Source organism: Grampus griseus (genome assembly GCF_964374135.1).
Source record: "Grampus griseus genome assembly, chromosome: 8".
Taxonomy (NCBI): domain Eukaryota; kingdom Metazoa; phylum Chordata; class Mammalia; order Artiodactyla; family Delphinidae; genus Grampus; species Grampus griseus.
Window position 1 is genome coordinate 9,754,165 of NC_139002.1, and position 24,490 is coordinate 9,778,654.

The 24,490-nt window shown below is 39.5% G+C and overlaps 1 protein-coding gene across 2 annotated transcripts; it reads right to left on the reverse strand.

Moving 5' to 3' along the window:
- Nucleotides 1–13,908: 13,908 nt before the first annotated feature.
- SPA17 (sperm autoantigenic protein 17) lies at nucleotides 13,909–24,461 on the reverse strand. 2 transcript variants are annotated; one of them, XM_082659858.1, is made up of 6 exons: nucleotides 24,334–24,380; nucleotides 23,799–23,837; nucleotides 23,056–23,236; nucleotides 19,391–19,461; nucleotides 17,538–17,612; nucleotides 13,909–14,221 (listed from the first exon to the last, which is right to left on the reverse strand). In XM_082659858.1, the coding sequence occupies exons 3-6, from the start codon at nucleotides 23,207–23,209 to the stop codon at nucleotides 14,078–14,080; spliced, it is 444 nt and encodes a 147-aa protein (XP_082515984.1). In that variant the 5' UTR covers nucleotides 23,210–23,236; nucleotides 23,799–23,837; nucleotides 24,334–24,380; the 3' UTR covers nucleotides 13,909–14,077. The 2 variants fall into 2 exon arrangements, with proteins under 2 accessions (XP_082515984.1, XP_082515983.1); XM_082659857.1 differs by lacking the exon at nucleotides 23,799–23,837 and having other exon boundaries at nucleotides 24,334–24,461.
- Nucleotides 24,462–24,490: the final 29 nt, after the last annotated feature.

Sequence of the window (24,490 nt, forward strand, 5' to 3'; positions counted from 1 at the left end):
GGAGTCTTAACCACTGCACCAGCAGGGAAGTCCTGGCATAGTGTTTTAAAGGTTCACCATGTTCTAGCATTTAACAATATTTCATTCCTTTTTACGGCAGAATAATATTCTGTTGTACACTTGTCCCTCGCCGTCTGTGGGGGATTGGTTCCAGAAGTCCCCGTGTACACCAAAATCCACAAATGTTCAAGTCCCTTATATAAAATGGTGTCGAATACAGTCGACCCTCCATATCTGAAGATGCAAACCCCACAAATACGAAGGGCTGACTGTGTATTTATTGAAAAAGAATCCAGGTGTAAGTGAACCCCTGCAATTCAGTCCTCTGTTGTTCAAAGGTCAACTGTATAGATACACCACATCTTTTTTACCCATTCATCAGTTGATGAACATTTGGGTTATTTCCACATTTTGGCTATTATGAATAATGCTGCTATGAACATTCATGTACCAATTTTGTATGAACATATGTTTTCGATTCTCTTGGGTGTACACCTAGAAGTGGAATCGCTGGGTCATATGGCAATTCTATGTTTAACTTTTTGAGGAACTGCCAAACTCCATTGAGTTTTAAAATTCTGTTACCAATTTTGACATTTCTCAGAGCTCTTCTTTTCATTTCCTGAGTGTTTATCCTTTTAAAAAATTGAATGTAATATCTCTCCTCTCTGAGGATATCAATGAAATTTTTAAAAAAGATTTCTTCTCTCTGTATAGTCTGTCTCATGAAGCTAATTTAATTCACTCTTTAAAAATCTCTGTTGGGCTTCCCTGGTGGCGCAGTGGTTAAGAATCCACCTGCTAAAAAAAAAAAAAAAAGAATCCACCTGCTAATGCAGGGGACATGGGTTTGAGCCCTGGTCCAAGAAGATCCCTCATGCTTCGAGCAACTAAGCTCGTGAGCCACAGCTGCTGAACCTGCGCTCTAGAGCCCGCGAGCCACAGCTACTGAGCCTGCATGCCACAACTACTGAAGCCCGTGTGCTTAGAGTCCCTGCTCTGCAACAAGAGAAGCCACTGCAATGAGAAGCCCGTGCACCACAACGAAGAGTGGCCCCCGATCACCGCAACTAGAGAAAGCCGCACACAGCAACAAAGAAACAAAGCAGCCAAAAGTAAATAAATAAAATAAATAAATTTATTTTTTTAAAAAGCTGATAAAAATCTCATTTTCATGCAAACATTCATGACACTAAATAAATATCCAGTGTTTTAGATAGCTTCCTTTTGCCCTTACAACTTCATTCCTCACCTGGCTCAGTGCTCCCAGAGGATGATGTGTATGGTCTCCATCATAGGCTTCCTTGCCTTCTGCCTTCCACTTGGGTTCTACCATTTGGCTAGAGATGAGAGATAGAACAAAGTCTGGGTGTTTATTCTCCCAGCAACCTCTCTGTGAATGTGACCTTATTTGGAAATAGGGTCTTAGCAGATGTAATCAAGTAAAGATGAGGTCATACTGGATGAGGGTGGACCCTTATCTAATGACTGGTGTCCTTATAAGAAGAGGGAAGTTTGGACACAGACACAGGGAAAAGGCCATGTGATGATGGAGTAATGTGTCTACAAGCCAAAGGATGCCAGGGATTGCCAGCAACCACCAGAAGGAGAGCCGTATGGAACAGATTCTCCCTCAGAGCCTCCAGAAGGAACCAACCCTGCCAACACCTTGATTTTGGACTTCTAGCCTCCAGAGCTGTGAGAGAAGAAATTTCTGTTGTTTTAAACTAAAAAAAAAAAAAAAAAACTCTGTTTTCTATGTTAGAGGCTTTGCCCAAATGTTCATGTCTCAAAATCCTTGGCCTATCAAGAACGATTTCATTCACGAGTAAAGAACCAGAGAACTGATTGGATCATGCTCACTCTCATGCGGGTAGTCTTGTTGACTTTGAGTTTCAAAGTGAGTTGATGGGCTGTTTGTTGAGCACCCCTAATGTCAGATGTTTAGGTCAGATTCTTCAGAGAAGGGCCTTCCAGTCTGTCATCTGGAAGGTTAGGATCCTTCTACCTGTGCCCTGGGGGATGAATGGGAAAGAGGGCTGGATGTCTCTGGACTCACGATTCCGTGGCACGTGCTCACGCCACATTCTTCTTTGGGCATGGTGGTTCTGTCCTCAAGTGGGCCTGTATCTCTCAGTCTAGGGGCTATTCTATTCTCTCCGGAATGTAAACCTCCAGATTTCTGCTAGGGTGTGGGGCACAGGTTCCCAGTGGCATGGACTGGGAAAAGGAATCTAAGGATCTAACTGCTGTTCAAGCAGCTTTTACCCCATTTTCTTTTATGTCGCCTCCCCCTTTTCACTAACTGGTACTGCCTATTCCTGCCAATGCTGCGGTGCAAATTCTGTTGATTCTCAGCCTTCCTCGCATGGGCTTGGGATTTGGCTTTCTCGGTTCAGCTGAATCTAGTTTCCAGCTTCCAAAACTTGTTGATTTTGCCTCATTTCATGTTTGCATGTTAAAAAAAAATCCATTTGCTGTTGTTTTCATGGGGTTTCTGGAGGATACAGAATTAGATGCATGTGTTCAGTCTTCCCTCTTCATCCAGCAGTCTGCACTCCACCCTTCTAAGTGAAAAAAAATCTGATATTTTGATTCCCATTTGAATTAGACACCATGTAATCAGACAACAAAACCCTCTATAGTTATCTTAATAGATAGAGTATAACATAAAGAATTGTTAATCAGGTGTAAAAATTGTTAACACAGTGACTGAAAAAGCTAACGGGAATCTCAGCTGTTATGGAGATAGAAATTGCAGGAAGCAGCTACCCCCCCTAGGCCTGGAGGAACAAAGAGAAGAAATTGGAGTTATTAGAACTTGGAAACATAGTGAAAGGGCCTCACACAGCTGTAACTCAGACCTCGGAGGAGCAGCATCGCTTGGCTGGGGCTGGGGTCTCCAACGGTGGCTGAGGCCGGGTGTGGCTGCTGGAAAGCTGGACTCAGCTGCTTCTGGACTGGACACTGCTCTGGGGTGAGGAAGACGCAATGTGACATCGACAGGCAGAGGAAGCCAACAGGAAGTGGAGAGAAATGCGCACGTGCCATCCTCCTCCTCCAGCCTGGGAGTGTCTCCCTAATGGCCTATTGTCAATGCCTAAAGGAGGTCCAGCTCGCAAAGGAGAGGTGTGGTGTGCGGCGCCCAATCCCAGCATCACGAAGCCAACCGGAAGGCTGGCTTGAAGCTGAGGGACCTTAGCTTGGTAACGAGTATGATCTATTCTTTCAGGTACTTGGGTATGTATGCATCCCACTAAGCCTACCTGAGCGTGCCTAAAACAACGAAATCCACTCTGTGCTTCCACCTTCTCACAAAAGCATTCTCACTCTCTCACTAAATGAGGAGACACGAAGTCCAAATAGCAACTGTATCCATATGTGGGAGATGGTCTATCTATTCCTGAGCTGAATTAATTACTGATCAAATTCAGTCATAGTCCCATCCAAATATTCTGTTTCTAAACACTATCTTTTTTTTTAATTTTTATTGGCATATAATTGCTTTACAATGTTGTGTTAGTTTCAACTGTACTGCAAAGTGAATCAGCTATATGTATACATATATCCCCTCTTCTTTCGGATTGCCTTCCCAGTTAGGTCACCACAGAGCATTGAGTAGAGTTCCCTGTGCTATACAGTAGGTTCTCATTAGTTATCTATTTTATACATAGTATCAATAGCGTATGTATGTCAATCCCAATCTCCCAATACAACCCACCACCACCTCTTTCCCCCTTGATATCCATACATTTGTTCTCTATGTCTGTGTCTCTATTTCTGCTTTGTAAATAAGATCATCTATACCATTTTTTTTTGAGATTCCACATATGTGCATTAATGTACGATATTTGTTTTTCTCTTTCTGACTTACCTCACTCTGTATAAACAAGACGAAAAGACAACCCACAGAACGGGAGAATATATTTGCAGATGAAGCAACGGAAAAAGGATTAATCTCCAAAATATACAAACAGCTCACGCAGCTCAATACCAGAAAAACAAACAACCCAATCAAAAACTGGGCGGAAGATCTAAATAGACATTTCTCCAAAGAAGACATACAGATGGCCAACAAACACATGAAAAGATGCTCAACATCACTAATTATTAGAGAAATGCAAATCAAAACTACAATGAGGTATCACCTCACACCAGTCAGAATAACCATCATCAAAAAATAAACACTATCTGGGCTTCCCTGGTGGCGCAGTGGTTGAGAGTCCGCCTGCTGATGCAGGGGACACGGGTTCGTGCCCCTGTCCGGGAAGATCCCACATGCCGCGGAGCGAGTGAGCTGTGGCCGCTGAGCCTGCGGTCCGGAACCTGTGCTCCGCAAAGGGAGAGGGCACAACAGTGAGAGGCCCGTGTACCGCAAAAAAAATAATAAACACTATCTTTTGATCCCAGTTTTCCTCCTTACTTTCCCTCAGTTGGTTCAGAATTTGGGGTGGGGAGAGAGAGGTATTATATACTGACCTTCTTAAACACTGACAGGTATGCTTATTGTCAACAAGTCTATCAGGTACTGTGGCAATTTACATTCACTCCCAAGAGCAGTATAAGTGAGTTCCGGCTGTTCCACATCATCCACTTAGTATTGTCAGACTTAAATTTTGCCAATTTATGAATGAGAAATTGTATCTCATTATTGTTTAATTTACATTTTCCTTACTGGGGAGGCCGAACATGTTTTTGCTGTTTGCTTATTCGACTTGGGTTTCCTCTTCTGCTCTTATTTTTTGTCTATTTGTCAAATTTATTCCTCTTAATGATCTGCAGGAATTCATAAAACATTTTTGGTAAAACATATTTGAAACATACAAATAAGAATAAAGGATAATATTAAAAAATTCATGTTTCCATCACCCAGCTTCATTAAATTGTCTTATTTGTTTTTATTCATCGCCTTATTTGCTTCAGATTAAAAAAAAACAGAGAAACATCCACAATGGGCACTCTGTATCCATGGGGGAGTCCTGTAACCAAGCCCCAAGGATCCCGAGGGACAACTGTATACACCTGAGATCCTTTTGGTTCCCTTCTCCAATCCTACTCCCCTCCATTCCCCCCACAGTAAACACTATCATGAATTCAGTGTTTACCATATTCTCATGCATAGTTTTTATACCAAGTAGGAGTTATATTCAGGATACTAATCTTTGTTAATTTTATGCATTTTGAACTACAAATATCTCCTCTCGTTCTGTGCTATGTTCTTCACTTTGCTTATGTGTTTTTTGATATTTGAAAGTTTTAAATTTTAATGTGATCATGTTTATCAGATGTTTCCTTTATGGTTTGTGCTTTTTGTGTTATGTTTTAAAAATTCGTTCTCCATCTTTCCTGTATTCTTTTTGTGGATGTATGTTTTATCTCCTTGATGAATATCTATGGTCCCTTGAGGAAAGAAAGACTCATGATTTGTGTACTTCTTTCATCCTCTACGTTGTTAATTCCAGTAACTCCCAACTGGTAGGTCAGAAACACCTGATTGGTGGACAGTAGCTTGTTGTCTTTCTCTGCAGATCAGGCTGTAGCTGCTGCCCTCTTTAGTCACTATCTTGGGTCCTTTCCTTTCTTTTCCTTTTTTGTTTCATATCTACATTTCTCCTTCTCATTCTTTTACACAGGACTCACAAGTTTAGAACCATATCAGTTGCAGCTGAAAACTATTAAAAATAAAGGGGATTAATTGGCTCATACAAGTGGAAAGTCCTCGGACTTCAGCTTTGATTCAGCAGGTCCTTGACATGATCACTAAAAGAACAGGTACGATGTCTTTCTTTTTGCCCTACTTCCTACCGGGTCAGCTTTATTCTAAAGCTTGTTCTCCCTTGCAGCCACATGACATTTTTATGTCTAATTTTGGAGGTGGGGTCTGTCCTGAGCATTGAGGATGGTAAGATGCATCCCTGGGCTCTACCCATTAGATGCAAATAGCATTCCTGCTCCCCACCCTGAGTGTGACAAGCAAATGGCTCCAGGCATTGTCAGATGTCTCCTGGGGGTGAAATCACCCCTGGTTGAGAGCTTCTATCCTAATTAGATAAGCTTAAATCGCATGTCTGGTCTTGGAATAATGAGAGCCGGCTGAGGGATGAAGGCGCTAATTGGCTTAAGCCGATCTGGATTTATTTCTAGAGCTGGCTCAACTTTTGGTCTGTGTTGATGAAGGGCAGAAATTAACGGGAAAATCTAGGTACTAGTAGAAAGGGGGATGGTGGAAGTGATACTGGATAGTCAAGAAATGGCCACCCCCAGAAAAATCTGATATGAAGCCCAAAGTGATAGCTAAGTGACCCTTACTACTCTTTCCCATTTTAACATTCGATAGTCAATCAAAGCTAAGCTCTCACCATTAGCTCTTCCATTATTATAGAAAGAGAGGGAAGGAGGGAGGGAGGGAGAGAGACAGAGAGAGAGAGAGAGAGAGAGACAGAGAGAGAGAGATCTGGTGTTTTTTTCCACAAGAGCACTTAATTTCATAATAAGGAACCCCCCACCATTACCTCATCTAAACATAATTATCTCCCAAAGGCCCCAAATAAATCACAGTGGGGGTTAGGGCCTCAACATATGAATTTTGGAGGGGATGCAATTCAGTACATAGTATTACTATTTGGAATTGTGGTAATTAGAAGTCATTTAGAGAATAAATAGAAATGTATATTCTTCTGTTATAGATTAGCCCCTGATCAGCAGGTATGCCCATCATTGAATTTTTATGCAGATGACATTAGATGAAGAAAAGACTTTTTAGGGACTTCCCTGGCAGTCCAGTGGTTAAGACTTTGCCTTCCAATGCAGGGGGCACAGGTTCGATCCCTGGTGGGAGACCTAAGATCCCACATGCCTCGCGGCCAAAAAACCAAAACATAAAACAGAAGCAATATTGTAGCAAATTCAGCAAAGACTTTATAAATGGTCCACATCAAAAAGAAAAAAAACCTTTAAAAACAATTAGTGTTAAAAAATTTTTTTTAAATAGAAAAAAAAGACTTTTTAAATGTGCAGATATGTCAGAGATTTTCATCTTACCTATCATAGGTTGGGTCCCCTGGGAATGGTTTTTTGGACCAACAATTTAGCGAGTTTGAGTAGAAGTGATTGATAGGAGAGTATATTCAGGACCAACGCCTGTAGGGATGGTAGGGAAGCAGAACTGGATAGGGGACCAAGTTGAAATGTGATAAAGTTGCAACACAGCCTCAGCCAGTCCTATGGGCTGGGCTGGCCCTTCAGGGTTGCTTCAGTTTGAGGCAAAGGGCCCAGTCCTTGTACCACTGCAGTGGCTAGTCATTGGATGCAAGCTGTCTCCAGCGAGGGTGCAATCCAGGCTGAGGCGGCTCCCAAACGCTGAAGGCAATTCTTAGAAAGGAAGTGGCCTTCAGTCCTGAAGAAGCGGGGTGGGGTGGAGGCAGGTCTGGCCAGCACACCATAGGCTTACGTTAGCCAAGCAATCTGAAAGCAAGTGACTCTAAACTCATCGTCAGGATTGCACTGTAGTGATCATGTTTCTCTACCAATCGCATGTTAGGTCTCCAGCCAAGCATGCTTTCTACTGTCTCAAAAACAGGTTTTTCTGATAGCTTCCAAAATCGGTTTAATGCCTGGTTTATCAAACTGAGCCCTCCTTCGTAGTAATATAATTTCACTGGAATAAAATGCCTTGGTTCTTGGTCAGAAGCCTCTGAGACAGGTGTCTTCAGGGAGAGAATGATGGCCAATGTTCACACCTTCTCCATTATATCTGACCCCCTTGGGGTAGTGTGTTTATATAGTTCCTCTGGTGATTTCTTGGTCTTGGAGTGTTAACCATCCTCTGCCATGGTGTTTGGTAACGAGTGTGGTGGCTCTTGAGATTTTAGTCACAGTGACATCATCACCTGGCAGGGGTTTGCTTTTTTGCTCTACACAACAGAGACTGGTTACTCCCAAGCATATTCCATTCACGAAAATAGTTTCACATTGTGAAATATTGTATTTTGCATGTTCAGTCTCTTCTGACAGCCTCACAAGCATAAATAACTGTCGATCCCAGTAGCTCTATGTGTCTAAAGCACTTCAGATTGGAAATGGGTTTATTAACATCATAAATTGATACAAAATGGGTCGTCATTATACGCTCCTTAGAGATAGATGGGAGAGGGAAAAGAGGACTAAAAATGAAGAGCCGAAGTGCTAGTTCTATGTTTGTAAACTGCACTTTAGAAATATCCTCAGGTTGAGAGAGCTGCATGTGGGAAATTAGTACCTGGCTCCTGCATAATCTCCCCTCCTTCCCATGAAATAAGATCATGGGAAGAATTTCATAGGAGAAAACCCGCAGTTGAAGAAAATATGGTACCTGCTGAAATGTTTTCAAATGTTAGGAGACTCAAACTCAAGTTGTTTTGAGGTACAGAGAGGAACTACTGGGTTAATTTTATTGAGAAATTAGGGAAGTCAGTGTTTCGTTTGCTTTAGAACAACAACAAAAGTGAATGATATTATTAAGTATGGAAAATTATTAAACATTGAAATAAATGTTTGCTTAATTAGAAAATTTTGACATTGACCCACGTTCTAAAATATTTTTTTAAATGCAGTACTTTAAGATGAAGATTATTTTAAAATAAAGTGTTATGGGGACTTCCTTGATGGTCCAGTGGTTAAGATTCCGTGCTTCCACCGCAGGGGTCATGGGTTCGATCCCTGGTCAGGGAACTAAGATCCGACCTGCCGCATGGCAGGACCAAAAAAAATAATAATAATAATATATTTTTTTAAATTAAAATAAAGTGTTCTGGACTAGAATAAATGTATGAAAAGGTAAACATATTTTGTTAAAGTAAATCTACTCTGATTTAAAAAAGAAGTGAATGATATATGTTTAGAGGCGGAATGACAGCAACAATCAGATTCTTATCTGGGCCTCACCTCTCACTCACAGAGACACGGATCGAGCTCCGTACACAGTGCAACAGAGAGCACGTCCCTCCAGATTATACTGGACTTATACTTATTAAAGAGGACTGATTGATGATCTTGATAGAAGGTTGCTATCCTCTAGGTACAGTGTTCATACGAACGTTTTATGAAAAATTCACGTTCACGAACTCTCACACGTGGCTGCTCACAGAGCAACATTTTGCATGTATTTTGAAAACGGTTTCCGTGTTTTCTCTCTCACACGATTTTCAGATTCTCCTAGACTCCAAAGCTCTTTCTTTTGGGAGATTCCCCTGTTTGCATCGCACAGCTCCAAGGAACACCGTTCACATTGCAATTTCTATGGCAGGCGACTTAAATCTCTACATGCCTGTGTTTGTTAACCCCTCCTTCACTGCTTTAACTATTTCCTTTTTTCTCGGTGCTTCCCTAGCCTTTGGTTTTGACAAAAAATTTAATAAATGGCGCAGTGTAGTGAGAAGCCATGTGGATTAAAGTACTGTGATGGGTATTTGTTGTTTGCTGCCCGGCATCCATTACCCCTTCCTCCTGACATTACTCTGTTTCCCTCAAGGAACTTCAAATTGCCTTGACTTTCACCCAGGTGACCCTTTACCCCAGGGGCGGGATCTGACGGTGATCGGTGTACTCCAATTAGCATATTATTTTCCCCAGACCTCAATGATCCATTCAGGGATGGATGTATAACCCAATCAGAGATAGTTTGACAGAAGGGATATTTGTTAGGACTTCTCCCACTTCTGTTTAAGCCACCAGAAATAACTCACCCTTTCTGGCTGCATGTTAAAAAGGCTGTGAACAAAGTAGCAAATCCCTATCCTCCAAGAGCATACGTTCCAGCAGCAGGAAACAGGCAGTAAACAGGTTGGATGGAATGGTGTTCAGAAACAAGGAGAAAGATTAAAAAGGTAAGGAAAAGTGGTTAGAGAGGTAATGGGAGGCAAGATCTGCATAGAACTCTGTAGACCGTTATCAAGACTTTAGCTTTGACTCGGAGTGAGATGAGAAACCACTGGGGGTTTTAGGAAGAGCAGTCACATGATATGACATAAATTATAACAGGACATTCTGGCCTCTGTGTTGAAAGGGGAAAAGAATGGAGGCGGGGAGATCAGTTATGACAGCTACGAGGCTGTAGTTTATTGAAATATTGGTTCCAATTCTTCACTCCTCAATAGAATTAAATCTAGAGAGAGAGGGAAGCATATCTATAAAGAAATTGTGAGTGCAGCTTTTGACACATGGAGCTGACTAGAGTCAAACACACAGAAAACCCACAAAGTTTCTTGGAAAAGTTTATTGGCAAAGCATTGCCAACAACTAAAAGAGGCTGAGGGTGTGCAAGATGTAAACATCTTTGTACTCTCGGTTTTCTACAGACAGGAATCAGGTTGAGACACATCCACCCAAAAGGGTAATTTTCCAATGCCCTTTCCAAGGAAAGATGTATGGAAGATGACAGAAAAAGAATGATTGCCTAGATTGTAGAAATAAGAGCTATGGAGACTAGACTGGACAGTCATTCTTAGGGAGCAGAACCAGCGCTTAATCATGAAACATTATCTCCCTTCCCCAAATAGAGGAACCTGAGGACCTTTGCTCAGTGGGATTTTATAATTGGTTTGGACCAGTGACTGCTATTTGCTTCCATTATTCTCCTTTATAAATGAGAGTACTTTTTAGTGGTTATGTTATCCCTGTCCATTAGTTGTGGTATGTTGGGCGTACGAGAAGACACTTGCTTTTTTTTCTTTTTCTGGCCACGCCACACAGCTTGTAGGATCTTCGTTTCCTGACCAGGGATCGAACCCACGCCCTCGGCAGTGAAACCACTGGACTGCCAGAGAATTCCCAACACACTTGCTCTTTTAATTCATAGGTCTCTACATCAAGAAGAGCCATATCAGGACCTGATGTGGATCCTGGACTTCAAGGATTTGATGGGTCTTTTAGGGGCCATGGGATAGGAATGAATGTATTGTGCATGTCAAAAGGACGTGAATATTTATAACCAAGAGTGCAGACTGTGGTAGATTGAGTTATTGGTTCCTCACAACTCTTCACTACCTCTTCATAGTAGTACTATGCATACACGAGGCCTTTGCCACAGTTGCATGGTAAGCAGTGTATTTCCTCACCTCTTGACTTTGGGCTCGGTCACATGACTTTGTTTGGTCAATGGGATGTTAGTGGAAGTGTTAGGAGCAAAAGCTTGAAATATTCTCCTATGTTGGCTTTTCCCGCTTGTGCTTCTGTGACCACCATGAAAAGAGCATGCCCCGGGTAGCATTTTCAGCATGGGCTCTGAATAGGACACATGAAGCAAAGGGACTGCAATTGACTCTTGGGCTCACAGCTTGAAGCAGACCTTCCCTAGCGAACCCACAAACCCTTAGCTTAGAGCAGACCTGAATCTACTCTCAAGCTTGAAGTCCAGCGCAGCTCAGCTAAAGTCTACATGGATCTACAGGTCCATGAGAAAAAATAATTGTTTTAGATCACTGAATTTGGAATGGGTTGTGCAGCATTAGTGTGGCAATGACCAATATAGAGGTAACTGCAGTAATTCATGAGAGAGCTGATGGGAACAAGGACCAGGGTGGTAACAACAGAAGTGGTCAGATTCTGGGTATATTTTAGCGACTGAGTCCACAGGTTTTGCTGATAGATTGTAAACGGGGTGTGAGAGAAGGAGATGAGTTGCGGATGAATTCTAGGTTTTTGGCTTGAGCAAGCAGAAGACTGGAATGGCCATTTTTCAGAGATGGGAAAAACTGAGAGAACTGAAGATTTGAGGGGTATTATCAGGAGCACAAACATGCTACTGGACATGTTGTTTGAGTTGCATATAAACATCCAAATAGGGATGTGCAGTAGGCAGTTGATTATACAAGTTTGGAGCTGGCGTGGAGAAAGGTCCAATATATGCAGGTGCACATCTGGGAGTGACCGGTATGCAGGTGGCTTTTAAAGCCGAGACTGGATGAGATTCACAGGTATGTATGATCACTTGAAAAGAGGTCCAAAGACTGAGCCTCGGGGCATTTTAGTATTTGGTGGTTGAGGAGTTGAAGGATTAGCAGCAAAGGAGATTGAGAAGAAGCAGCCAGAGAGATAAGAGGAAAATCAGACACATGCAAATAAAGTATTAATTCATATGTATGGTCCTAACACACCACACCCATTCCTCTTCTACCTTCTCCTCTTTCTTTTCCTCCTCCACCAAAAATATCACCATCCCTAGATTTGTGTGTGTGTGTGTGTGTGTGTGTGTGTGTGTGTGTGTGTATATACTGACTATATGGAAGGCACAGTTTTAATCACTTCACATGTATATTAGAATTATTGAAAAAGTTAACTGGTACCTTTTTTTGCCCCGCTATATATTCACTGGGAAAAAACTTTTTCTCTTCTGGTCTTCTCTCCAGGACAGGGAAGTCAAGTCTTTGCCTAATTTGGAGTCCCCTTGATAATCTCCCAAGCAGGATGAATTTGTTTGGGGTGGAAAGTGGTTGGATTGGAATAGGTGCTTTGAATGGAATGAGGGAATGAAGAGCTGGAATCCTGGAAGACAGTTAAATTTTTTCTCTCTAAGCCTGGGAGAAGGGGGTTAAGGATGGGTGGAAGGGGTCCATTGGGTATTAGAGACTTGTGTTTAGCTAGCACATAGCTCTCTACTGGCAGTAAGACCTTGGAAGAGGGATGGCTGCCTGGAGGTGAGTGGAGATCAGAGGATGAATGTCACAACCTGGAAATCATTGGCATAAGTCGTCTGTATTTGGGTGGAGAAGATCACTTGGGTGAACTTCTGTTGTAGAGCCTAATAGAGGCTCTGATAGGACAGGGCAATCGGGTAACTCAAATGGGGTACCTTTCTGCTTTGCAAAAAGATAATGTCTGAGCTTAAGACAAGGATCTCAGTGTATGCAGTTGATGTGCATAACATATGGCTGGTTTTAGAAGCTCTTCAAGTCTGAGCCGCCCAAGCATGTTATTGAGCTTTGGGGAATAATGGCTGTGTGACTATGAACTAAGAGAGGTCTCACCCTAGAACCAAAGCCTGGGACATCCATTGTGGTGCAGACAGGAATATTAACCAGCCAGGACATTACCTCAGTCTGCTGCTCATAGACGGCAACAACATTAATTAAATGTTAAGACTCCACTTTCTCTCCATTTTGTTTTGGGAAGGGAACTGCATCTTTTGGTCTAAGACATGAACCCTGCAGTTTCTTGGATATTCTAGGGTGGGGAAGCCTCAAAAAGGGAAAACTGAACTTTCTAAAAATAAGGCACCAGTAGCTTGAATGGTTCATTGGAAAAAAAAAAAAAAAAGGCATAGGCTCCTGAGTTTGTGAAATAGGTATTATCATTTACACATTAAAGAAACTTGGGAAGTTTTAGCTAAAGAAGAGAGCATTTATGATGTTATGATAACTTTTGTTTTTTGCAAATGTTATGCATTAGTCTTATTCTGTGTGGTTCTGGAGAGCAAGACAATAAAAAAAAAAAGAAAACTGTCAACAGCTGCATGAGTGTAAGAGCAGATATTTACTACTAAATCCCAGCACATGAATTGTGCACAATACATTTTTTTTCAATAAAAGATTGCATACATGACAAATGAAAACCAATGGGTGAAACTTACAGGGAGACAGATTTTTGACTCAACTTGTCTTCTAATAATTTGAGTTATTCAAAAATTAAATGGACTATCTTTGAAAAGCAGTGGAATTCTCTACTACTGGGAGTGAAAGAGGAGCCAAAGGACTATTTTTCAGGGATGTGATAGAGAGGAGTTATTCATTAGATAATGGTTGAATCACACAGCCTCTGAGATCTCTGAAAACTCAGATACTCCAGCTTTGTAACTCTAAATCCAAGGGTCTCTAGACATAGACCTGGGAGAAGTATAAATAAGACTCATGATCTCAGAGAAGTCTTCAAGAGGCATGGGTTCAATGGCATGTTTATTAAACACATGCTCGCGACAGATTTTCACAACAGCAACAAATGTTATTTCACTACCTCAAATCTCACTTATTAAGAAAAATAAGACAGTCACAACAAGGTTGATGGATTTGGATTTTTTCGTGTTTTCTGGGGTGTAAAGCCAGCCTCCTCACTCGTTTTCCTCTGTTTTTTCTTGAAGATCACTCGATTTCATTTTCTTTACCTTCTCTCTGGCTAAGTGTCCCCGGAAGGCTGCTTGGATTTTGATAGCAGCATTTTCCTCCATGTCCTTGTCTTTTTCAGAAGATTCATTCTCAGAGAGGAGAAAAAGTAAGAGACTTCTTAAGCATCTCATATTTTGATGCTATAAAAATAAGTGTATAAACTTAATCAACTTAGGGATGTAACAATTGAGATGGGTTGCTTCCTGAAGGAATTTTATATATCATCACGTTGTATATGTACCAAATGGTGAATGCCAAAATATCAGACATCTTGTTTTGTCACTCTTTGATATGTCTCTGCAATAAAAGATCATTGCCAACTTCTTCCCCGCAAAACAGCTCCTATTCAACATTTTTTTGGGGAAAATAAGTGAGAATCCTTGAAGCAGGGTAAAAATGCCAAGAAGGGGCTTCCCTGGTGGCGCAGTGGTTGAGAGTCCGCCTGCCGATGCAGGGGACACGGGTTCGTGCCCCGGTCCGGGCAGATCCCACATGCCGCGGAGCGGCTGGGCCCATGAGCCATGGCCGCTGAGCCTGCGCGTCCGGAGCCTGTGCTCCGCAACGGGAGAGGCCACAACAGTGAGAGGCCCGCGTACCGCAAAAAAAAAAAAAAAAAAAAAAAAAAAAAGCCAAGAAGAATAGTAAATGTGCTGTTTCAAAATAATCATGATTACACAAAATGGATTATTTTTAATTTCTCAATGATTAGCTAATTAAAATCATACATTTAAAATGAAATGCCAAAGAGGAATCCATTTAGTCCAATAAAATCAGTTTTAACATGGTTGGTTGAATTTTTGTACACAGCTTCCTTTTTAAAAAAAATTTAGGTATAATTTACAGAGAGTGAAATGCACAGATCTTAAGTGTACAGGTCAATAGATATATAGCTTTTAATATATTTTTTAAATTAAAAAAGTGATACATATACATTTAAAAACTTAAATACCACTGGTAGTGAAATTTTCTCCATCTTCCCAAATCCTATACCTAAAAGGTAACCCATCATCATGGATTGAGTATATATATCCTTCTAAAATTTCTCTATATACAAATGTATTCATATGGGTATATATTTGCCTTTTTATTAAAAAAATGAGATCATGCTAATCACAATGTTCTGCAGCTACTTTTCCCATGTAACAATGTATCTTGGTTCCCTTTTTCCCTTTTTTTATGTTATTCAGTATATAATTCTGCCCATTCCTTTTTTTTTTTTTTATGATACCATTGTACAGATATACTTTGATTTATTTACTCATTCTCCTACTAATGGACCTTTGGGTTGTTCAACCACCCCCTCCCCCCATGGCAAAGAGGCAAATCTATCTCTTAAACTTTATTTTTATTTATTTTTTGCGGTACGCGGGCCTCTCACTGTTGTGGCCTCTCCCGTTGCAGAGCATAGGCTCCGGACGCGCAGGCTCAGCGGCCATGGCTCACGGGCCCAGCCACTCCGCGGCATGTGGGATCTGCCCGGACCGGGGCACGAACCCGCGTCCCCTGCATCGGCAGGCGGACTCTCAACCACTGTGCCACCAGGGAAGCCCCTAGCTCTTAAACTTTAATATGCAAACAGATTGGTATAAAATCCTCTGAGATGATGCCCTAATGTGGGCAAATGAATTATGCTGAAGTTGGAAATCAATGGGCTCTCAATTCAAAGTCATAAAAACCTGTGTAAGGGCACCTATTAAAGATGTAAGGAAATGACACTACCTTCCTTCTTTCCTGACCTCCCACTGCATCTTATGCTAATGTCAGGCTGACTGAGTTGCACTGATATAATTCTGAGATGACTTACAAAGGTTATAAGGTAAACTTATGACCCACTGGGTAGGAAGTAAGGTATTCCTGGAGGGGGATTGCCCATTTTGGGTGTCAATTATTGGGTAACTAACTGGGACATTAATACATGAAAAGAAACTCAGAAGTTTGGCCTTCAACACTGTAGACTGTGAGTTCTTCTTTCTCACTAGGCTTGGTCCTCTTGAATCTGGACTATGAAGCATATAGGCAGTGACATCCTGGTAAACGTTTAACAACTAGCTCTCCAGAAAAAAAAATTGGTCCTGATTTGTAGTATTTATCATGATCTTAATACTCCCACTGTGGCTGATTTCAAGCTATCAAAGTGATATTATTGAACACGGGGTTGTGTACATATGTGCATGACTGTCTCTTAAGAGCTGGCTTTAGCACACCACTGAATACAGGCATCCTTGAGAGTGGACCGAGCCTAACCCATTGTTGCTTGAATGTAGGCTGTCAGGCAGGAAGTCATTTTTGTAGAGCGAAATGCATGGAAGATGAGTAGGACTCATTGTGTAAACCCATTTTATTTGGCTGTATGCAATTCCCCATGAGCTTCCTTTTGTTATGTCTGAACCTTTACCACTGTGTGGTGATGAAAAGTTAGTTAGTGAAAAGTTAGTGAAAAGTTCCTGAAGTGGAAGGTGAATCTGAAGGATGAAGACTGAGGCTGTATACCCTGAGAAAACCATAATTCAAAAAGACACATGCACCCCCAATGTTCACTGCAGCACTATTTACAATAGCCAGGTCATGGAAGCAACCTAAATGTCCATCAACAGATGAATGGATAAAGAAGATGTGGTACATATATACAATGGAATATTGCTCAGTCATAAAAAGGAACAAAATTGGGTCATTTGTAGAGACGTGGACGTACCTAGAGACTGTCATACAGAGTGAAGTAAGACAGAAAGAGAAAAACCAATATTGTATATTAACACATATGTGTGGAATCAAGAAAAATGGTACAGATGAACCTATTTGCAAAGCAGAAATAGAGACACAGACGTGGAGAACAAATGTATGGACACCAGTGGGGGGAAGGGGTGGGATGAATTCGGAGATTGGGATTGACATATATATACCACTGTGTATAAAATAGATAACTAATGAGAACCTGCTGTATAGCACAGGGAACTCTACTCAGTGCTCTGTGGTGACCTAAATGGGATGGAAATCCAAAAAAGAGGGGATATATGTATACGCATAGCTGATTCACTTCGCTGTACAGCAGAAACTAACACAACATTGTAAAGCAACTATGCCTCAATAAAAAATTAAAAAAAAAAGACTGAGGCTGTGATTTTTGTCTGTTCTTCCCCTTGGGGAGATTTTCCCATTCATAATCTTCTTCCATAATCTTGGAAAATAAGATTTTATTTTTAAGGGGAACAATGAGTTTTCCTTTATAAGAGGCACGGCTAAAATTGATCCACCAGTTAGTATATCACTGGTGCTAGTTATCTAAAAAGCAAAATCATGATTTTAGCAATATGGATAACAGACTGGATTCATATTTGGAGGATAATTTTAAATTGAGGGATGTCATTCTTTGTAGGAATCCAATAGTACATGGAAAATATAACTTACTAAGGCTGTCACCTCTTTCATAGATGTCTGAGACTTTTCCTTTTCAGGCTCACATTTCTCCAGTGGTTCTTGCTCCTAGAGGGGAGAGGGCCAAATAGACAATATTTCCAAAACAGTAAAGTCTTGGATCAAACTGCTTAAAGGTAATTAAATATTACTTTAAGTTATTGATAAGTGGTGGGAATTAAACACATATTTTTTAACAAGGAAAGTAGGTTGGGAAAAGGGATAAAAGAAAACTCTCAAGGGAATATGCATAAACAAATATTAAAGACCAAGGAATTGGTTAAAAAAAGTTTGATCTTTTGTTTTTGGAATGTGTATAATATTGTTTTATATTAAAAACAAACCATTGTCTTAAACTAAAAGTTGATATGATGCTGTAATGAATCCTGAACAAGGAATAAAAAAGAGGTGCCAATGGTTTCTCAAACAGGAATGAAATAAATGCTATTGTATTCCATAGTATGAGGTCAAGTTGACTTTTTAATGTTTGTAGATTAAAAACTGAGTCAAAGAAGTAAGTTTTGCTGTAGGGAAGGATTTAAATAGAAAAAAATGGAAACCAGCTCCATTTATTTTGACATGGTTACTGAAATATTACTCCAGAATAGAAGCATGGTTAATTCAAAACCTTATGGGAAGAGCTTCTTTAATTCATAAAACATAAATTTAAGCACATATAAGCTAATCAAATAAAGCCTTTAGAATTCAAAAGAAGAAAAACCACTCTAAAATTGCTATGTGAATAAGATTTAACATTTTTCAACATTATTCCTTTGATTTCAATAAAACATGAACACAGAGAATCTACTTAAATGGAAATAAACAGAACACCCTCATATCTGGCAGGCACAGATGGATGGAACTTCACTTTTGAATTCATGGAATAAGTGACAGGGGGATTTCCTCAGGAAATCCCCCAAATCTACTGTGCAACACCATCAACATGTGACCTTTGTTAACTCCTTTTAATTCTACTATCTGCTGCTGCTTCACGGCTAATTATTATCATACTTGCCTAGAGTACTGCTTCTCAGATTTTAATGTACCTACAAGTTACTGTGTGGATCTTGTTAAAATTTAACCTCTAGCTGGGGTAGAGCCAGAGATTGAATTTCCACCAAGTTGCCAGTTGGAGGCAATGACGCTGGATCATACACAGCCTTTCTCAACCGGTGTTCCTCATTGGGATCATAGAACACAGAATCTTGAAGTGATTATTTTTCTCAATTTCCCAAAGGATGGTACATAAATAGAATCATTCTAGATACAAAGAAGAGACATTGATTCCTTACGTGCAATGGATGCCTTTGGCTTAGGGCTTAATTATTTTGAGGCGTCTTGGTTGAGAAAGACTGGTTCTGAGAATGCTGCTAAAGAGAAGATAGACTCTCTGAACAGATTGGCTTAATAAAGAAGACTCTATACCATTACCATCTTTAATTCTAATCAGTCTTTTGTAAGACGTCAATGATAATGAAATAATTGGACAAACAGCGTTTTATTTTATGAAATATCATTCATTAATTCAACCAATATTTATTGGGTATCTGCTATTGATAAGCACTGTGATACTCAATAACATTGGAACAACAAATGAAAGTAATTATTCTTTCACTTTCAAGTACGTGCTTCCTGTTGATCATCTTTAAATTTAACCTAAGTACTGTACACGATGCAGAAACCTTAGAAAAGAATTTCTTGCCAGAAAGAACAGCACAATCAAAAAGGTTTCATAAGATATTTGTGATGCCTCTCACAATATTCATGATTTTGGGAGATCCCAATAATCTCTGTATCGGAGACAGGAAGAAGAATTAACCAAATCCAATAGCTTCACGGGACCATACCTTGAATGCATGGTTGTTATAGAAGCGGTCATCTACCTTAGTCGCCCATTCTGCTGGATCAAAGTTGGTTTCTAAATAACAAAAATATAATAATTTCAGACTTACTTTGAGTTCATTAAAGTAAATGTAGACTAGTAACATAAAATGTTTTCTTTTTCAAATTATAGGTCCTTTACTGCCAGTTGAAAATTTTATTGACGCTGTACACAGCCTACTGCTGTAGATATAACCAGTGATTATTAAATATATGATGATGAATTAAACATTAGATGAACGCTTGAGGATATTTAGAAAGGCAGTTAAAAAACCTAATTGCTGCTTTCAGAGTTTACAGTAAAATGGGAGAGACAGAGAACAAATGCTAATACTTAAATATAAGTATAGAAATTTATCGTTATATAATTATGGAAACATTATGTATTAGCAAACATGGGGGAAAATGTAACAAAAATAAATGTTAAATAGTAAGGAAGTTTGGAAAAGTGAAGGATGGGAGAAGTTTTTTAAAAATTAGGCATATTATGTAGTCAGTTGACATAGAAGTATTTAAACAGAATTTTTCTTTAACTTTTCATTATGAAGAATTTCAGATTTAGAAAGTAGAGAGGATAATAACAAATTTCCATGAGCACATTACTCAGATTCAACAATTATAATCTCATGATTGATCTTATTTTATTTGTAACTTCACTCACTTTCCTGCCCTTTCTTCTGATTATTTTCAAGCCAATCCCAGGCATCCTACTATCTTATCTACAAATACTTGCTTCAGTATGCATCTCTAAGATGTAAAGCCACAATACCATTATCACACCTAAAACTACTAACAATAATTCCTTAATATCATCAACTATCCAAATTTCTCCCATTGTCTAATATATTTTTGTTTATTTATTTTTTTACTGCTGATTTGTTCAAATCAGGACCCAAACAATGGGCACACAGAGCCTTTTGTTATGTCTTTTAAATCTCTTATAATTGAAACCTCCCTACCTCCCACCCCACATTTTTTTCCTTGCAATTTATTTGTTGAGGAAATTGAGTCATTTTTCCTTTGGAGTTTTCCACAGTTTAGATATCTGATTTCATTCCCGTTATGATTTTTTACCAAGTTCCTCTGCCTTTGAATTTCCTGTAGATTGCTAGTTAGATCTATAGGTCTTATCTGATTCAGGTTTGAGTTTTTTTTTTCAAGAATACTTCATAAGTAGCGCGGTATAATTCTGCCAGGAGATATATAATATCTGGTTGTTTCTCTTTATACAATTTTTATGGGCCCATTGATGATGACTGCTTAGATCATTTCTTTAGGGTTGCAAAATGGCAATATTCTAATTTGATCATTACTTCTTTATTTCTGGAGTACTCAATAAAAAATACTTTCCCTGTTTGGTTACCCTGAAATACAGTTCTTACATAAAAGGTAGGTTAAAGGTTTGATTCTTTTCCTTTATTTACCAGTTTTCAGATTAATCAGTTGGTTCCTTAGGATCCTCTCAACGAGTTTTCTTGATTTTCTTTTTTAGTAAATAATTATGAATTAATGAATATTTAACAAATTGAACGAATTTCAATCCACTGCATTTATTAATGTTATTGATGCTCTAATTGTCCAAAATTGGCCAGTAGGGGCTTATTCAGGTGCTCAGATGTTCCTGAGTCCTTTGGAAACAACTCATAATCTTTGATAGTTTTCTTATTTTCTGGAATGGCAAGGTGTTGAGGCTCATCTTGCATATTTCCTGCCCAGTTTATGGGATTGGTTAGTTCTCCAAGAAGCTCTGGTTCCTGGAAGATGGTAGTTGGAGGCCAAAGTCTAGGGACTAGGTGCTCACTGGGACTGGGTTGGTCATTGTTTTGAGGCCTTTAAAAAATATAGAGAGCTAGAAAATAATACTTTCACTTTTCAAAGAGAAAATATATCATGAAGTCTGATGATATTTTTCAATTCAAATTTAGAATTATGGGATTTTATCAATTTCTTTCATTTTTATATTTGTATGTCATTTTTCTTACACTAAAAATCCTATTCCTAATAACAGTAGGACAGTTACTTATTTGCTATGTTCTACAATATATAAAAATTACAGAATAACTGCACTATAATATGATTAAATATTATTATTTTCAGTGATAACTGAAAACAATTTAAGATTTTTTTTAAAAACTTCATTTTATTTTTAGGCTGTATCCACCAGGAATGCACAAAGTACTGTGTTATAAAGTCTCTTGAAATAATTCTTTTTTGTGTGGTTATGTTACCCATTTAATACTAGTTAGGTTCATTTGTTTCACTTTGCTTCTAAATTTAGAAATTGCTTAACAATTAAAAAATTTAATTCTATTTTATAACTATGTGAAACATATATGATTTTGAATTTAAGATGTATTCAGACAAGTCTAGCTTCTGTCCTGTTCCCTCTGCTCTCTGTTCCTTCTCCTGCTAGAGGTAAATGTTTTTTTGCTTTTTTTTTTTTTAGAGGTAAATGTTAATTTTTTAAAGATTTATTCTTCCATTTAAAAAATATAAATGAATGGTTATGTATTCATATCAACACCTCTTTGTTAGATAATTGGTAGCATACTAAATACATTTTTTTCCACCTTACTTTTATCACTTAATACATCCTGAGGGTCACTGCATAACATCATAGAGCTCTTCTTCGTTCCATTTTTGTTTGTTTGTTTACAGCTATACATTAATCAGTAGTGTAGATGTACTCAAGTTTATTCAAAAAATCCTCTATGATGAATATTCGGGTTCTTTCCTCAAGTAACAATAAATTGTAAAATGATTAAAAATGGAATGTTTATTTGCTTGTGACTATTTCTAGTCATCTTTACTACTCTGTTGGAATACTGTAATCAAAAGTAATGATGACAGCTTAAACAAAATGGTTGTTCTAGTCAGGGTTTTTAATAGAAACTTATAGCTGTAATAATTCTCATTTTGACCAGTGGGTCAGGTCTTGATTGTCATGAACCGTCAAAGCTGGGAATTTAGAAATTTTATTTATGGAAGTGAAGAAACTCTGCTTTAGCTCTCAACCAAAGAGTCACAGTTGGCAGGAATCTTAGTCTCTGGACAGGATGGAACCTTGGAAATATAGAAAAAGAATATAAATTACCTTCCAAAGCTGGAAGTTCACTTTTCAAAGCAGTTTTTCTCTGTGCCTTTATTGAGGAACAGTTTCATATACCCCTGTGAATACCAACTTATTGAATCTAAGGAGTACAGAATTATTTTTTTTACAACACTTAATAATACTTTCAAGTAAAAAGAGTCAAAATGTAAAGAAAACCATAAACTCTCCTCCCAAGAAGAATAGACAGTCAACTGCCTGGGAGGCATAGGAACAGCATGTTGGAAAACAGACAGCTAGAGTGGGTGCTCTCCTGAGCTCCTCTTCCACCCCACGTGTCCATGAGAAATACAAAGAAGAGGGTCTGAGTGATAAACAGTAATCTTCAATAATGTGAAATAATGTGATTTAAGAGAGCCTGTCAAAAAGGCACATGCTGTTTCAAATAGCAAGAACTGTTAGTTGAAGATACCTGCCCCATAAAGGCTTTCTGTGGAATAGGAATGGTCTTAAGCAGGTCTCACCATAATCAAATGCTTAGTCTCTTATTTTTTAAAAAATGCCGATTTTAAAAAAGCTTACTCTCTCTTTTCTCTAGAAGATTCTCAAAATATGCTGCTGCAAAAGCTGGTATATTGTCCGGTTGCTCCCTCAGAATCTCGCGTGTGAGCCCTTCAAGAAGATTCCCAAATCCTTGTGGAATTCGGTAGTGGGTGTTGGAGAATGGAATCGACATCTCCTTGGGAGGAACTGCCTATTGTACCTAGAGATTCATTAAAGAGTACTGTCTTTAAATTTGTCTGATTTTACTTATATAATCACAACTATGACAACAAATTACTTCTGAGACTCCAAATTTCTGGACTTCAGTCCTTTTTTTCCCCAACACAGCCCAAGTCCATCCATTTCTTCCAAAGAGTTTTGAATTTTTCCATTATTAGAATATTAAAAATATTTAATAGGTGAAATTATTTTTTAAAAATAATTTCCTCCCTCTTTGTCTTTAAAATGGTAATTTTTCCTATCCCACAGGAATTTAGAGAGAATGATTGTTAAAAATTCATCTTAAATTGCCGAAAAGACCCTGTTTAAGGTCTAAAATTAAAAAAACAGAGGAAAAAAAACCTAGTCCTTGTTATAGAAATTAATTTGTCGAGTGAATTAAGTTTCACACTTAGTCGTTCCCTTAGCTTCCACTTTTGAAGCATGACCTACAATGCCTCGTTGAAGCATCTATATACTCTGGAAGGGGCAGTGGGGACAGAGCGGCTGGGGGCAAAGTCATGATTTTGCAGTTCCAGCCTGCAAAGTTTGGGGATGCTTACATTTTCTGGTTTTGTCTCGACCCGGTCTTCTCTTCCTGTCTTGGAATACAAGGGTCAGATAAGGATAGCTGCTAAGCAGCGGGATGGGCTACTGAGTCTGCAAACAACACTCAGGGACCTGGCCTGTTTGTGAGAGTATCAATGCCGAATAAGGCCGGAAGCCGTGGTAGGGGTCTAGGTGGGGGACTAGTCGGCCGAATCTATAGAGTTTTAATGAGTCAGAATTAAAATGAGGCCGAATCTATAGAGTTTTTCCTTCTTATTTTGAGGGAACAGGAAATGAGGCATTGAGTCATTCTAGGGTTGTGAAAAGGAAAAGACTCTGAACTAACGTGGGGAGTGGAGGGCGGTCGGAGGGGGAACACTGGTCTAGTCGGGGGCGGCACGGCGAGGATCTGGGATTTCGGACTCGCTGCTTGGCTCCCAGTCTGCCCTAGGCTTCCCAGAATGCGGCGGGGATCCTGAGAGAATACGAGAGGCGAAGGGAAAAGGCGAGGTCTCGATTTCGGAAAGGAAACGGGGTAAACCGCCTCACCTCTCAGGTCTCTCAGAGCTGGAGCTGATGGTTCAGGTTGTGTTTTCTCGTTGCCGGGAAACCGTGTTTTGTTTTGTTTTTTCCATTCAACTACGGCGGCCGAGGAGAGGCACGGGCCCTCCCGGAAGCCGCGGACAGCTTCGCGGACTGAACGGCC

Coding starts and splice junctions, on each gene's coding strand:
- SPA17 (XM_082659857.1), bottom strand. CDS start 23,209: ATGTCGATTCCATTCTCCAACACCCACTACCGAATTCCACAAGGATTT. Junction 19,462..23,055: donor TCTTCTAGAGAAAAGAGAGA/GTAAGCTTTTTT, acceptor TTTGTTATTTAG/AAACCAACTTTGATCCAGCA. Junction 14,222..17,537: donor TGAAAGAGGTGACAGCCTTA/GTAAGTTATATT, acceptor CTCCTCTCTGAG/AATGAATCTTCTGAAAAAGA.